This window comes from Anomaloglossus baeobatrachus, chromosome 1, assembly GCF_048569485.1.
Source record: "Anomaloglossus baeobatrachus isolate aAnoBae1 chromosome 1, aAnoBae1.hap1, whole genome shotgun sequence".
NCBI classification, from domain to species: domain Eukaryota; kingdom Metazoa; phylum Chordata; class Amphibia; order Anura; family Aromobatidae; genus Anomaloglossus; species Anomaloglossus baeobatrachus.
In genome coordinates, this window is record NC_134353.1 from 19,846,185 (window position 1) to 19,862,845 (window position 16,661).

The 16,661-nt window shown below is 48.8% G+C and overlaps 1 protein-coding gene across 1 annotated transcript in view; it reads right to left on the bottom strand.

Annotated features, from left to right (window-relative positions):
• LOC142296455 (vomeronasal type-2 receptor 26-like) overlaps positions 1-16,661 on the bottom strand; it is a 126,117-nt gene that overhangs the window by 13,860 nt on the left and 95,596 nt on the right. The window contains exon 7 of the mRNA XM_075340527.1: positions 8,747-8,870. Within this exon, the coding sequence (XP_075196642.1) occupies positions 8,747-8,870 (124 nt within the window). The remainder of the gene's footprint in view (positions 1-8,746; positions 8,871-16,661) is intronic.

Consider the following 16,661-nt stretch of genomic DNA (forward strand, 5'->3'; position numbering starts at 1 on the left):
AGTTCACTTATGGGAGCCAGTGGGAGGTGAGTGCGCAGCTTCTCACGTTCTATTTAAATTTTTGCCTAGCGGCTTTTAGATCAATGTATTTTTAGGATGTGCGATCCATGTCTTTTTCTCCATTTGCAATATATATATATATATATATATATATATATACTGCAGGGTCCGCTCTGGATCGGTACTGGGAGCTGGTGAAGCTGCGGGAGGGAGCCTTTGATCTCCTGCTCCTGCTCATATAATATGCACAGCCGCTGTCCATCAGTGTGGTGCTGAAACCGCATCGCGCTGATGGGTTGGGGCAGCGGGTCATATTATATCTGCCTGCGCCCTCCTTTGATTGCAAATGATCCCCACTGTGTTAGATATGGCCCCCATACTGCTGCCCATAGTAAAATAAAAAAGCTTTACTTACCTCCAGCGCTGATCTCCTGGTCTCCTGCTGCTGCTGTCTGTGATCAAGCATGCAGAGATGATATCACTCTGCCGTGCTGATCACATGACCGGCAGAAAGAACCAGGAAATAGAGGAAGCCGGAGCTCAACTGCAAGGAGGGAGACACGAGGAGGGACAGTGCTGAGAAGGTAAGGAAAGAATGTTTTATTTTATTATGGGCAGCAGTATGGGGGGCATATCTAACACAGGGGAGGTGTGCCATCTTTAGTGGCCATGGGCAGCAGTATGGGGGCCATATCTAACATAGGGGAGGTGTGCCATCTATAGTGGCCATGGGCAGCAGTATGGGGGCCATATCAAACACAGGGGAGATGTGCCATCTATAGTGGCCATGGGCAGCAGTATGGGGGCCATATCAAACATAGGGGAGATGTGCCATCTATAATGGCCATGAGCAGCAGTATGGGGGCCATATCAAACACAGGGGAGATGTGCCATCTATTGTGGCCATGGGCAGCAGTATGGGGGCCATATCTAACACAGGGGAGGTGTGCCATCTATAGTGGCCATGGGCAGCAGTATGGGGGCCATATCTAACAAAGGGGAGGTGTACCATCTATAGTGGACATGGGCAGCAGTATAGGGGCCATATCAAACACAGGGGAGATGTGCCATCTATAGTAACCATGGGCAGCAGTATGGGGGCCATATCAAACACAGGGGAGGTGTGCCATCTATAGGGGCCATGGGAAGCACAGGGGGACGTGTCCCAGCACAAGGGGGCAATATTCAATATAAGGGGGCCATATCCAGATTAAGGGGGGCTAATTTTAGGATGGGGGGCAATGAGGGACATATACCCTATATGATTTGTTAGACGGACACTGGCATTATAAGATGGACCCTATTTAACATTAAAAAAAAAATTCTCTTTTCCTTCACCAAATTTTGGGGTGCGTCTTATAATCAGGTGCGTCTTATAAAGCGGAAAATACGGTAATTAGAGTCCCAAGGGGGGTAAGTCAGAAATTAGTCCCAAATAAAATATATCTAAATGCTAAATGGGAACATTTTTTAATATTTATGGTTGACAATATTCACAGATATTTTATTAAGGGGGGACTGTGGAGGAGGCCTAAGCTATAGCTTGTTTGTTTAAATGTAATAACAATACCTGTGTATGTAAATAATCAAAATATAGATGTAGTTGCATAATTATCTGTCTGTCTATGTGGCAATTTCACAGACCTATAATATAATTCTAAGCTGTATAGTCATGAAGGGGTCACCAAGGATAAGTGAACAGATGTACAAACAATAAACAAAGAAAGTAATTATGCTTATCAGTAGTTTCACACAAAGAATGAATGTGCCCTTTATGGGATGAAATGTGGGTACCTACACTCCCCAACCCTCCCTATGCAGCTTCGATGTGTGAGAGAAAACAGATTGATACTTTTTGTACATGTCTGAAGGTTGAAATGTAATACTAAAATCTGAGCTATAGAATACACAAGTTCAGTTGGTGACACTGGCTCAAGGAGAACATGTCTCATGTGTTCATTGTCTGATAAATTAATATCGGCACTGATATACAGCTAATACGGCACCGGTCTCTGGATACCCTGTCTGAAGGTACCATTAGCTATCTTTACCCAAAATCTCTACCTTGACACTCTTACTACTCTGACACTTCTGGTCCTCCTTCTACCATCCCCCCATCTGGGTGGCCCTATTCCCCTCAGGCCGCTCAATGGGTGTTTGGTGGGTGTGATGCAGTGTGTTCCTCAGGATTTGTGTATACCTGTTCTTAGCAACACCAAAGGGACAGGATCCGTAACCAAGGAGGAGCGGGTACCATGCAGAAGGGCAGATTGCACGGCACCCTGTGACGACCTGATAGGCCATGGCGTCACATTCCCCCTTGGTTTAACGTAGCTCGTCCGCGAGCTGCAAGACACCAAGCATTTATTAAACTTTTAAAGGAAAAAGGGTTAACATAAATAATATTTATTTAACAGGTTCATCCCACATTAGGGAGGCTCTCTTTCTTAAATGTTACCAAATAGAGTTCATCTGCCAGCAGGGGGATGCCACCGGTTTTGATTGCAGCGGGGACCCAACCTACCTTGTTGTGGTCCCTTTCTGCGACAGTCCAGTCCCAACGTCCCGGATCCCAATAACCCCCACCCAAACAACTTGTTTCCCCTGGAAACCTAAATGGGTCCTTGGCCGGGTAAGGTCCCGGGATGTGCCAGACGACTCTTGTGGGCACAGGAGGTGCAATTATGTACAAGACACAAGTTTGTGTTGGTCACGCCAGTCCTGTGACCGTGGTCCATTTTTTTGCTTAATTACTAAAACAACGAAGTTCCTTCCTGAAAAATTGGCAAAGTCCATGTACCGGTTGTACACTTGTAGCAAACCTAGAGGAAAATCAGGTTACTTTTCCGTTCAATGAAAACCGTTTCAATAAGCACTCATTTTTTAGCAGTTTCTGTATGGAAAACAACAAACTGAAAAATAACAAACAAAAACACCGATACCTAACAGTTCTATGGCATCATTAACTTTTCAGTATTAAAATGTTTTGCTTTTAGTAGTAGATGGTCGGGTCTCGTAGCCACGCTTCTTTGCGGCTGCGTGCTACCTCTGCCGACACATACCCTTCCTCAAACATTAAGTGCTTTGTAACTTCCAGGGCATACCATCCCCGTTCCCCACAGTGTCGGGTATAAGTGACCATTTCTTCACGCTCTAGATTACATGCAGGGTTCTTCCAGGGAAGGTGCGGGGATAAGTCCCGCCGGGACACAAACACCCCCGCTGTGAGGCCTGCTTCATGGATAAAACCCCATCCTTCCTTGGGGTCAAAACTATCCACCAGACCACGGCACCGTGGCCCTCTGACTCGTGAAGCAGCGATCTTCACCTGCTCCTTCTCTGCCCTATTGCAGGCGACAAGCTCCCGTTGTCGCCGATCTCTAGTGACGATTTCCTGCTGTAGCTCTAGGCTGTGTCGCTCCCAGTAGGGGGCGTTGGCGTCCGGTCTCAGCTCCCTAACTGGCTCTGGCTTTAAATGGACTCGTGCAGCCCCAACAACCATCGGGATGCCACGTGGTAGTGGAACCGGTGGACTGGAAGGTCCCACTCCCGCTACTGTAGACAGAAAAACCGACTGCTCCACAGCCGGGGTTGCAGGGCCCAGGTGCTCCGCCTCTGAGGACGGGCCCGGTGATGCGGCTGGGTCTGATCTGGCTGGGCTCCGGGAAACTGCTGACGTGACTGGAATTACAAGAGACATCGGAGCTGCTGCTGTAGCTTCATATGAAAATGTAGCAGGTTCCGCTGCCAGGATGGGTGATGGCAGCTCGGCGTCCGCCGAGGTCGGGGTAAGTAACGGTGGAGTGGTTGCTGCAAGCGAGGGCGGACCGGATCCCTTTGCCGCCATGGCTGCATTAAGGTAATCAACAGGGACTGAGTAACCGCTTACCCTTTCTTCACGTGGGATTTCGATCTCACGAGCTCGCACCGAAACCGCCAGGCTCCTCATCTCTTCCCTCCAGTGATTCAGTATGAACAGGAACTGCATCCGCATTCTCCTGCACAGCTGCTCGGTCTCTTCTTCAATCCAAGTAGCGGTCCCAGAAACAGCACGTTCCGGTGACCAGCTCCGCTCCGCCATCTTGCCTCTGCGTTGTTTAGGAACAGTATGGCTGAGTCCTGGAGTCCTTGTATCTCTTCCGTTTTCGCTACATTCAGGCACTCCCCCTCGGTTTTCTCCCAGCACTCTTTTGTGCACTGTGGCCTTCTGGGAACTTCTGGTTCCTGTTTCAGGCTGAGGACGAAAGGCGGGGGTTCGGCTTCGCGCACTTTCTGAGGAAGATGGCGTGTTTGGCGCGAAAAACAGCGGAAAAACGTTGCGTTAAAAAGAATTTGGACTCCTGGACTTCACTTTTCAAGGCCCACGTCACCCAGGTTAGTGGGTCCTGCTCGCATCCTGTTCTTGACGCCAAGATTTTGCAGAGTGTTCCGCCCCGCGACAGCCGACGGATCCGGATTCGCAGTTGCTTGAGGGGTCTTCGGACCTGAGGCGGGATCGCACGGCTGCTCGAAATGAAAAGAGGGAAAAGATATTTACAAAAGGGGGTGAAAGGATTGGATAGTGTTCGTGACGCCACCCACGGGTCGTGGTAAGGCGGGATACCACCGCTGCTGCATTTGGGGGAGAGCGCCCGGGAGCGATGGGATGGCAGCTAGTGATGTTAACCCCTCCGTGGGCAGGGGAATGGTGTCCCGGGGCTCGGTGATGGTTGGCTGGGGATCCGTCGAGAGTAGAGGGGCACAATGTACTCACACAGTCCAGAGATGCTGACACTGATGCCAGGTAAAACAAAGTCCTGAATGCCTTGCAACCTATGGGTAAGCACTCTGGGTCCGTGCCCTTTTGGCGTTGCTGGTTGGTCTGAAGCCTTGTCCCTTGGCACTGTGTTTATTCTGTGCGGATCTCTTTTGCTTGGAACTACTCGGGTCCCGCTCACCTGCGTGGCTATAAGGATAAGCGTGCTCTCAGGGTTCACGCTTGGGATTTTCTGGCCGGATTTGGGAAGTCTTATCCCCCTCGTTGCGCTAGTACCCCGATTTTGGAGCGGGTGGAGAACGGTTCGTGAAGATTCCGTCCTCGTCGGGTGAATTACCTGGCTGCATAAAGCTCCTTCCCAGCCTAGGGTCCGCGTATCCTGCCGTGCCTTGGCCCCTGCCCATTTGTAGCACAAGGCCGCTGGTCTGCCCTCCGTGGCAGTACCGTGCCCCCTGTCACTACCCCCTGCGACCGTGGTTCCAGCTCCTTCCAGGCCAGGTCAACATCTGGCTCCTGGGATGGGTACAGGAGCCCAGCTCCGCAGCGTGACCTTGTCCTGTAATGGCTCACTGACTCTCTCTGACTACTCTTACACTTCTGTCCCTCCTTTTACCATCTCCCCATTTGGGTGGCCCTATTCCCCTCAGGCCGCCCAATGGATGTTTTTGTGGGTGTGGTGCAGTGTGTTCCTCAGGATTTGTGTACACCTGTTCTTAGCAACACCAAAGGGACAGGACCCGTAACCAAGGAGGAGCGGGTACCATGCAGAAAGGCAGATTGCACGGCACCCTGTGACGACCTGATAGGCCAGGGCGTCACATATGTCCGTGTGATACATAAGGGCACAAGTCCTGCATCACGGATCGAATACAGACATCGCACAGATGACATCTGTGTGAGACATGGCGGAAAAAAATTATTGGACCAATAGATAGCTTGTAGAGCTATTTAGCAGAATTAATAAGTGAAGAAAAAAAAAATCCAGAGGTCCCTCTTACTTTTCAAAACCAGGACAGGTAAAGCAGCAGCTGCTGGCTGCAACCTTCATCTTTCAGCTTTACCTTTGGTATGCTGTTTTTTTAAATTATTTAAATAAATAATTTTTCAATAAAGGCATGGGGTCCCCACTATTTTTCATAACCAGCCAAGGTTCAGCAGACAGCTGGGTCAAAAAATATGGGCCTTCTCACCCTAATAATACTAGCTCCCAGCTATCTGCTGTATCTTGGCTGGTTATGAAAAATGGAGGGGACCTAGATCATTTTTTATAAATTATTTATTAAAATATTTTAAAATAAAAGAAACCCAAACCTCTATTTATTATAACCAGCCAAGATACAGTCGACAGATGAGGGTTGCTTTACCTATGTATGTATCTATCTATCTATCTACCTATCTATTTATCTATCTATCCCTTTATCTATCCATTATCTATCTATCTATCTATCTATCTGTCTGTCTGTCTATCTATCCCTCTATCTATCTATCTAGCCATTATCTATCTATCTATCCTTCTATCTATCTATCTACCTACCTACCTACCTACCTACAGTTGAAACCATAAGTTTCCATCCACTCTCTAAAAAGACACTTCTGCAGGTTTTTCCCACTATCTGACATTAAATCAGAAAAAAACCTTTCCTGTTTTAGGTCAATAAGGAACCAAAACTATTTATAATTGCCAAATGCCAGAATAGTTAGACAGAAAATGTTTTAAGGTATTTTAATTACTTTCTGCAAAGTCAAACGCTTCCATAAACTAAAGGGCCATTTACACGCTGCGACATCGCTAATGATATATGGTCAGGGTCATGGTGTTTGTGACGCACATCCAGTGCCGTTAGCGACATCGCAGCGTGTGACAGGCAGGAGCGACCTTAAATGATCGCAAAAGAGACAAAAATCGTTGGTATATGAGAGGTTGTTCATTTACCAAAAATCTGCTCAGGAGCGAGGTTGTTCCTCGTTCCTGCGGCATCACACATCGCTATGTGTGACACTGCAGGAGCGAAGATCATCTTCTTTCCTCCGTCCACCGGCAATGAGGAAGGAGGTGGGCGGCATGTTCCAGTTGCTCATCTCCACCCCTCCTCTGCTATTGGATGGCCGTTTTGTGACGTCGCTTTGACACCGCACGCACCTCCCCCTTGAAGGAGGGATTGTTCGGCGGTCACAGTGATGTCGCAGAACAGATATGTGCATGTGATGGTGCCGTAGCGATAATGTTCGCTACAGTAGCGATCACCACATATCGCACCAATGACAGGGGCGGGTGCTAATGTGATGCCCTGGACTAGCTAGGTATTCACAGACAGGCCCTTGCACAAACACCCGTCCCCCCTAAAAAGGTAACAGCAGCCAACCTAAAAACTTTGGTCACCCCTCTCGGGTCTTGACATTAACACCAGGGAGCGGAGCCAGGCGGTTGGAGACGCTCAACGAGGAGTTTGGATAGCCTGAGGCGGGAAAAACAGAGCAGATTAGTTTTGGAGGTGAAAGAGAGAGGAGTAAAAGTCTGACAGGTTTCTGGGTCGTAGCCTGGACACCCTTTGGCCAAGAGGCAGACAGTGGTCGCCACCTGAAGGAGCCGGGAAGACGGCCTGGTGGAACCGTAGGGACCGGGACAGGGTAGTGGCCTGCCGGTACCGAACCGGGGTTCCGACTGGAAACTAGAGCACAGAGGGGGGTACTAAGACCCTGAAACGAGGTCCCGAATCTACCGGACTAAGTTAATTCACTGATTGAGGTCTGGAATTTAGGTTCTTTCCCAACCAAGTCCCGACTGAAGACAACAGCCCAACGAGAGGGGTAGAAAGCCACCGCTCAGGCAGAGAGATCCCACGGGACAGTGACTGTGGGCAAACGGGCTCTCCCGACACACACACAGCCGGGGAGCGGACTCCCGTCGCTGAAGCGCAGGCAGTCCACAGCTACAAAACAAGGTGCAGGAGAAAGGCGGGGACCACCAAACCGTGTGGGGGACCAAACGCAGCCGGCTGAGGGCACCGACCACCATCTTTTTGGTTTACCAGAGACTCCAGTGTATCTGTCAGAGTGAGTACAACTGTGCCCTCGGGCCGCGCACCACACCAATCTGTCCGCACCCTCACAACCGGGCCCCAGGACCATCAACCCCCTACCCACGTATGGGTCAACACCTGGCTGCGCAACACCGTCCCCGGGGGCCTAGTAAACAGCAGCGGTGGTGTCTACATTCACCACAACCCGTGAGTAGCGTCACGAACTTAACCCAAACCACGGCCCCATCCATAAACCTAACTACCAACCCCCTACGTAGCGCCAGCACCCTTTCAGAGCGATGTGACCCAGGGTCCGGAGGCGCTCGAGCCACCCACCGACGAGCCTAGATCCGAGCAGCTCGGCTACAGCCGAGCGCGGGGCGGTACACTAACGCTTGCGACATCGCTAGCAATCGCTTGCAATGTCGCAGCATGTAAAGCACCCTTAAGAGTACTGTGCCTTTAAACAATATGGGACCTTATGACGATGTCATGTCTTTGGAAGCTTCTGATGAGCGAGTGTAATTGTTACTATTTGTTACTCGCACGGATAGTAAAGTATTCGAGGTACTTGTTTCATTGTGACTTTTTGTGTATTTCGCTATATTCGGATGTCTCGCCCAGCAGGTTTGGGGCTTGATTTGCAGCCACTAAACATGCTGAGCTTCTGCGTCTGCATAAAACAGACAGGGTCAATGGAGGAGACTTTTCCAATATAAATATCAATATTATTAAAGTATGATAACACAATGAAAAAGAAACTAATCTAGACTGATATCTTCACCTTATATGAGGTTAGTTTCCCGTGGTCATTATATAGCCAAATTTTACTTCTGATTACAATCCTAATATCTGTGCTGTTCTCACTCAGCGGCGGGGGGAGAGGACGGGGCATTATATGACCATAGACTTTATTATAATTTCACATTTTCTCTATTTCTATTATTGATTCTTAGTAGAATTTTTGTACCTGTCGTGTTTGACATTTCTCCTTCAGAGCAGACGATGCAGTCATAGCAGCAGACTGGGTGTCCAGGCTTAGTTGCTTTTCTAAATCCAGGAGAACATCTCTCATTACATCGAGATTGTGGGACCTAAGAGACGTGGATGAAAAATATACACTGGACCATAAAGTTGATCCAAAAAAAGCATCAAATCACTATGAGGTAGACGATTACTGCTAGGGATGAGCTAGTAGTGAAATACTCGGACTGGCTATACTTGGAACGAGTAGGTCCTAATACTCGGTTACTCAATACGAGTAGTGAGTCCAATGCAAGTCAATGGGAAATGTGAGTAATTGTCTGCTGGACCCTGCAAAGCGGTCTGGGGACTGAGTAAAAGGATGAAATGGATGCATGATTGTTTAAAAGCCGGACGGTAAAAAGCCACCGGCTTTTTTAAGCAATCAGCTGATGCACGCTCCCCGCCCGGGTCCTTCGCTCCCTGATGCTGCACTCCCCGTTGCCCTGTGCTTCGCTCCCCGTTCCCTGGTGCTGTGCTCCCCATTGCCCAGTGCTTTGCTCCTCGCTCCCTGGTTCTGCACTCCCTGCCTGGTTCTAACTTTGGATCAGGCGGGGAGGCAGCGGGAGAGTGAAACAGCAGGCAGCGGGAAGCGCAGAACCAGTGAGCGAAAAACCCGGGCAGGGAGCGTGCATCAGCTGACTGTTTAAAAAAGCCGGTGGCTTTTTACTGCCCGGCTATTAAACAATCATGTGTGACGCCCTGGACTAGCCAGGTAGTCACAGACAGGCCATTGCACAAACACCTGTCCCCCTAAAAAGGTAACAGGAGCCAACCTAAACATTTAGGTCACCCCTCTCGGGTCTTGACGTTCACACCAGGGGGTGGAGCCAGGTGGTTGGCCACGTCCACCGAGGAGTTCGGATAGCCTGAGTGTCTACATTCACCACAACCCGTGGGTGGCGTCTCGAATTTAACCCAAACCACAGCCCCGGCCGTAAACCTACATACCAACCCAGGGCCGGCATCAGCACCCGGCATATTTGGTCAAAGGTCGGGGCCCTGGAGAGCCGGGTGGGCCCAATCGGCCTCGTCAGTTCTGGTGCCCCTTGGCCGGGGCCCACTCGCCTTAGTTCTGCTGCCCCCGGGCCGAGTTCCGGGGACCGCAGTCCTTGACAGGAATCTGCGGCACCTTCCCTTTAAGGCATGCAGACTTCCTGGTTTGAACTTCATCTGTGGGCGGGGCTACCGACCGGCGTCCTGCTCAGTCCCACAGATGAAGGAGGTGCAGTGCCAGCCAGTGACCCCCAGCACAGCACTTCTTTCCGGCGCTGTGTGGGCCCCCCTCTCCATCATGATCGAGCAGTATGTGCCCTCCCTGCCCCCCGATTTATGGGCCCCGGTGAGCTGTATGGGCTTCTCCCACCCCTAGGTGTATGCCCTGCCCCCCCGGTGCCGTATGTGCTGGCCCCCGGACCTGTGTGTTTAGGCCTCGCAAAGCCGCGTGTGTGGGGCCCCCCAAAGCTGCGTGTGTCGGCCCCCCAGAGCTGCGTGTGCATCTCTGTATGTATGTGGCAGAGCTATGTGTGTATGTATGTAGCAGAGCTATGTGTGTATGTATGAAGGTAGCAGAGCTGTGTGTATGTATGTAGCAGAGCTGTGTGTGTGTCTGTATGTATGTAGCAGAGCTATGTGTGTGTATGTATGTAGCAGAGCTACAGTTAGGTCCAGAAATATTTGGACAGTGACACAATTTTGGCGAGTTGGGCTCTGCATGCCACCACATTGGATTTGAAATGAAACCTCTACAACAGAATTCAAGTGCAGATTGTAACGTTTAATTTGAAGGTTTGAACAAAAATATCTGATAGAAATTGTAGGAATTGTACACATTTCTTTACAAACACTCCACATTTTAGGAGGTCAAAAGTAATTGGACAAATAAACCAAACCCAAACAAAATATTTTTATTTTCAATATTTTGTTGCGAATCCTTTGGAGGCAATCACTGCCTTAAGTCTGGAACCCATGGACATCACCAAACGCTGGGTTTCCTCCTTCTTAATGCTTTGCCAGGCCTTTACAGCCGCAGCCTTCAGGTCTTGCTTGTTTGTGGGTCTTTCCGTCTTAAGTCTGGATTTGAGCAAGTGAAATGCATGCTCAATTGGGTTAAGATCTGGTGATTGACTTGGCCATTGCAGAATGTTTCACTTTTTTGCACTAATGAACTCCTGGGTAGCTTTGGCTGTATGCTTGGGGTCATTGTCCATCTGTACTATGAAGCGCCGTCCGATCAACTTTGCGGCATTTGGCTGAATCTGGGCTGAAAGTATATCCCGGTACACTTCAGAATTCATCCGGCTACTCTTGTCTGCTGTTATGTCATCAATAAACACAAGTGACCCAGTGCCATTGAAAGCCATGCATGCCCATGCTATCACGTTGCCTCCACCATGTTTTACAGAGGATGTGGTGTGCCTTGGATCATGTGCCGTTCCCTTTCTTCTCCAAACTTTTTTCTTCCCATCATTCTGGTACAGGTTGATCTTTGTCTCATCTGTCCATAGAATACTTTTCCAGAACTGAGCTGGCTTCATGAGGTGTTTTTCAGCAAATTTAACTCTGGCCTGTCTATTTTTGGAATTGATGAATGGTTTGCATCTAGATGTGAACCCTTTGTATTTACTTTCATGGAGTCTTCTCTTTACTGTTGACTTAGAGACAGATACACCTACTTCACTGAGAGTGTTCTGGACTTCAGTTGATGTTGTGAACGGGTTCTTCTTCACCAAAGAAAGTATGCGGCGATCATCCACCACTGTTGTCATCCGTGGACGTCCAGGCCTTTTTGAGTTCCCAAGCTCACCAGTCAATTCCTTTTTTCTCAGAATGTACCCGACTGTTGATTTTGCTACTCCAAGCATGTCTGCTATCTCTCTGATGGATTTTTTCTTTTTTTTCAGCCTCAGGATGTTCTGCTTCACCTCAATTGAGAGTTCCTTAGACCGCATGTTGTCTGGTCACAGCAACAGCTTCCAAATGCAAAACCACACACCTGTAATCAACCCCAGACCTTTTAACTACTTCATTGATTACAGGTTAACGAGGGAGACGCCTTCAGAGTTAATTGCAGCCCTTAGAGTCCCCTGTCCAATTACTTTTAGTCCCTTTAAAAAGAGGAGGCTATGCATTACAGAGCTATGATTCCTAAACCCTTTCTCCGATTTGGATGTGAAAACTCTCATATTGCAGCTGGGAGTGTGCACTTTCAGCCCATATTATATATATAATTGTATTTCTGAACATGTTTTTGTAAACAGCTAAAATAACAAAACTTGTGTCACTGTCCAAATATTTCTGGACCTAACTGTATGTGTGTGTATGTATGTAGCAGAGCTATGTGTTTGTATGTATGTAGCAGAGCTATGTGTGTGTATGTATGTAGCAGAGCTATGTGTGTCTGTATGTATGTAGCAGAGCTATGTGTGTCTGTATATATGTATGTAGCAGAGCTATGTGTGTCTATATGTAGCAGAGCTATGTGTGTATGTATGTAGTAGAGCTATGTGTGTATGTATGTAGCAGAACTATGTGTGTATGTATGTAGCAGAGCTATGTGTGTGTATGTATGTAGCAGAGCTATGTGTGTGTATGTATGTAGCAGAGCTATGTGTGTGTATGTATGTAGCAGAGCTATGTGTGTGTATGTATGTAGCAGAGCTATGTGTGTCTGTATGTATGTAGCAGAGCTATGTGTGTCTGTATGTATGTATGTAGCAGAGCTATGTGTGTCTATATGTAGCAGAGCTATGTGTGTATGTATGTAGCAGAGCTATGTGTGTATGTATGTAGCAGAACTATGTGTGTATGTATGTAGCGGAGCTATGTGTGTATGAATGTATGTAGCAGAGCTATGTGTGTATGTATGTATGTAGCAGAGCTATGTGTGTATGTATGAAGGTAGCAGAGCTGTGTGTATGTATGTAGCAGAGCTGTGTGTGTGTCTGTATGTATGTAGCAGAGCTATGTGTGTGTATGTATGTAGCAGAGCTATGTGTGTGTATGTATGTAGCAGAGCTATGTGTGTGTATGTATGTAGCAGAGCTATGTGTGTGTATGTATGTAGCAGAGCTATGTGTGTCTGTATGTATATAGCAGAGCTATGTGTGTCTGTATATATGTATGTAGCAGAGCTATGTGTGTCTATATGTAGCAGAGCTATGTGTGTATGTATGTAGTAGAGCTATGTGTGTATGTATGTAGCAGAACTATGTGTGTATGTATGTAGCAGAGCTATGTGTGTGTATGTATGTAGCAGAGCTATGTGTGTGTATGTATGTAGCAGAGCTATGTGTGTGTATGTATGTAGCAGAGCTATGTGTGTGTATGTATGTAGCAGAGCTATGTGTGTCTGTATGTATGTAGCAGAGCTATGTGTGTCTGTATGTATGTATGTAGCAGAGCTATGTGTGTCTATATGTAGCAGAGCTATGTGTGTATGTATGTAGCAGAGCTATGTGTGTATGTATGTAGCAGAACTATGTGTGTATGTATGTAGCGGAGCTATGTGTGTATGAATGTATGTAGCAGAGCTATGTGTGTATGTATGTATGTAGCAGAGCTATGTGTGTCTGTATGTATGCATGCAGCAGAGTATCTGTGTGTGTCTGTCTGTATGCAGCAGAGCTGTGTCTGTATGTATGTATGTATGTATGCAGCATAGCTATGTGTGTCTGTCTATATGTATCCAGCAGAGCTGTGTGTGTGTGTGCCTGTATGTATGTATGATGTGTATCTATGTATGTCAGTGTATATGACTGTATAGATGTGTCAGTTCTATATGTATTTTTGTGAGTTTGTCTTTAAATATGTATATGTATGTGTACGTATGTGTGTGTCTATGTGTGGATGGGGCCCACTGGGACTCTTCTGCCCAGGGCCCACAAAAACCTTTAGCCGGCCCTGTACCAACCCCCTATGTAGCGCCAGCATCCTTTCAGGGCGACGTGACCCCAGGTCCGGAGGCGCTCGAGCCACCCACCGACGAGACCGGATCCGAGCGGCTCGGCTGCAGCCGAGCACAGGGCGGTACGCATCGACTTTTCTGGCATCACGAACAGGACACTTACCTAATCACCTACCTGGTGAAGTGCGCTATGAAGTGAAAGTCAGCGGTGACCCGTTGAAAAATTTCAGAATCCGCCATCTTGCCACCATGTTTTGGCGCGAAGTTTCCCACCAAAGCCATCTTCCCCGTGAAAAGAGCGCGAGAGTTGAAGCCCCCGCCCCCTTGGAACACGGCCGTGCAGCAAAGTGCGCGGTCGGAAAACGAAACTAAGCAGCAAAAGAACCGAGTGCTGCGAAAAGACCAAGGGGGAGCAGATGGAGGATGTCTGCTCCCAAGCCTGATGCCGACCCTGTGCCGACCGCTAAAGCGGCGGCGCCCGCGAAGAATGCCGCCGGTGAGGAAGAAGCTGCAGCTCCTGCTCTGGTCGCAGGAGCGGCGGGTCCAGAGGCTCCGATGGTGACTCCCCTTGCAGCAGCTGGTGGTGAACCGCCTGCTGCAGGAAGGATGTTGGCCCCGGCAGCCCGCCCGGCCATGAAAGGACCAGAGTCTGGTTTGGAAGACCCCGTGACCACCAGCTCGGAATCAGAGGAGATGGGTGAGAGCACCCTTTGGCCAAAAGGCAGATGGTGGTCGCCGCCTGCAGGAGCTGGGAAGACGGCCTGGTGGAACCGTAAGGGAGCGGGACAGGGTAGTGGCCTGCCGGTACCGAACCGGGGTTCTGACTGGAAACCGGAGCACACAGGGGGGTACTCAGACCCTGAAATGAGGTCCCGAATCTACCGGACTAAGTTAATTCACTGATTGAGGTCTGGAATTTAGGTCCTTTCCCAACCAAGTCCCGACTGAAGACAACAGCCTAACGAGAGGGATAGAAAGCCACCGCTCAGGCAGAGAGATTCCACGGGCCAGCGTCTGTGGGCAAATGGGCTCTCCCGACACACACACAGCCGGGGAGCGGACTCCCGTTGCTGAAGTGCAGGCAGTCCACAGCTACAAAACAAGGTGCAGGAGAAAGGCGGGGACCACCAAACTGGGTGGGGGACCAGACGCAGCTGGCTGCGGGCACCGACCATTATCTTTTTGGTTTACCAGAGACTCCGGTGTATCTGTCAGAGTGAGTACAACTGTGCCCTCGGGCCGCGCACCACCCAGCACCACACCAATCTGTACCCCTCACAACCGGGCCTCGGGACTATCAACCCCCTACCCATGGAGGGGTCAACACCTGGATGCGCAACACCATCCCCGGGGGCCTAGTAAACAGCAGCGGTGGTGTCTACATTCACCACAACCCGTGGGTTTTGTCACGAACTTAACCCAAACCACGGTCCCAGCCATAAACCTACCTAACAACCCCCTACGTAGCGCCAGCATCCTTTCAGAGCGACGTGACCCCGGGTCTGGAGGCGCTCGAGCCACCCACCGACGTGTCTGGATTCGAGCGGCTCGGCTGCAGCCGAGCGCGCGGCGGTACACATGCATTCATTTCAGCCTTTTACTCAGCCCTCAGACTGCTTTGTACGGTCCAACAGACAATTACTCACATTTCACATTGACTTACATTGCACTCGCTACACCTAACGAGTAATTACAAGGATACTCGCGGAGTAACTAGAAGCCGCAGGAGCGAGGAACATCTCCTTACCTGCCTCCATCGGCTATGCGGAAGAAAGGAGATGGGCGGGATGTTTACGTCCCGCTCATCTCTGCCCCTCCGCTTCTATTGGCCGCCTGCCGTGTGACGTTTCTGTGATGCCGCATGACCCGCCCCCTTAAGAAGGAGGCGGGTCGCCGGCCAGAGCGACGTCGCAGGGCAGGTAAGTGCGTGTGAAGCTGCCGTAGCAATAATGTTCGCTATTGCAGCTATCACAAGATATCGCAAGTGCGACGGGGGCGGGTACTATCGCGCTTGTCATCGCTATTATCGGCTAGCGATGTCGCAGCGTGCAAAGTACCCCTTAGAGTTTCCCTACATCATGATCTGGATTATCTGATATAATGGACAGGAAAATGATAGTGGATTCAATGTTAATTAGTCCTGCATGAACTAATGAAGGTCCCCAATGGGGACGGCTTTGCATGTAATTATTGTTCTTAAACATGCTTTTTACTTAAAGGACTTATCTGATCTTATCTGGTCACATGCTCCTGTGGCACCCCTGCAGATACAGAGGAGGTCATCACCGCAACCACAACCACACCCAACTAACACAGACCGTGGGGCTTCTGTCACTGGACAGAAGATTGATCCAGCTGATGGTGATTTAGTTGTGCATGATCAGACAGTGAACAGATAACAATACTCTACTTTATATACATGCATTTATATTGTCATTGATAATAGATTAATGGTAAAATGTGAAAAATTTTAATGGTATTTTGAAAATAGAAAGTGGAAAAACCTTTATGATAATTTATAGGGAGATTCTTATTAAATTATTAAATTACTAGCTGTACTGCCCGGCTTCGCCCGGGTTAATAACTGTTGTTAACAAAATAGAATGTATTAACAAAAATGTATTCTGCACACAAACCACAAAACAAATAGATAGAAATGTAATTATTAAAAGGCAAAAACTAAGCTAATAGAAGCATTTCACAACATATATTTCAACAACTAAATTGGCCAAGTAATGTGCTCCGTCTATCTCTTTCCAGGTCTGTCTCTTTCCCCGTCTGTCTCTTTTCCCGTCTGTCTCTTTCCCCGTCTGCCTGTCACTGTCTGTCTCTTTCCCCGTCTGTCTCTTTCACCGTCTGTCTCTTTCCCCGTCTGCCTGTCTCTGTCTGTCTCTTTCTTTGTATGTCTCTATCTCTCTGTTTCTTTCCCCATCTGTCTCTTTCTAGGTCTGTTTCT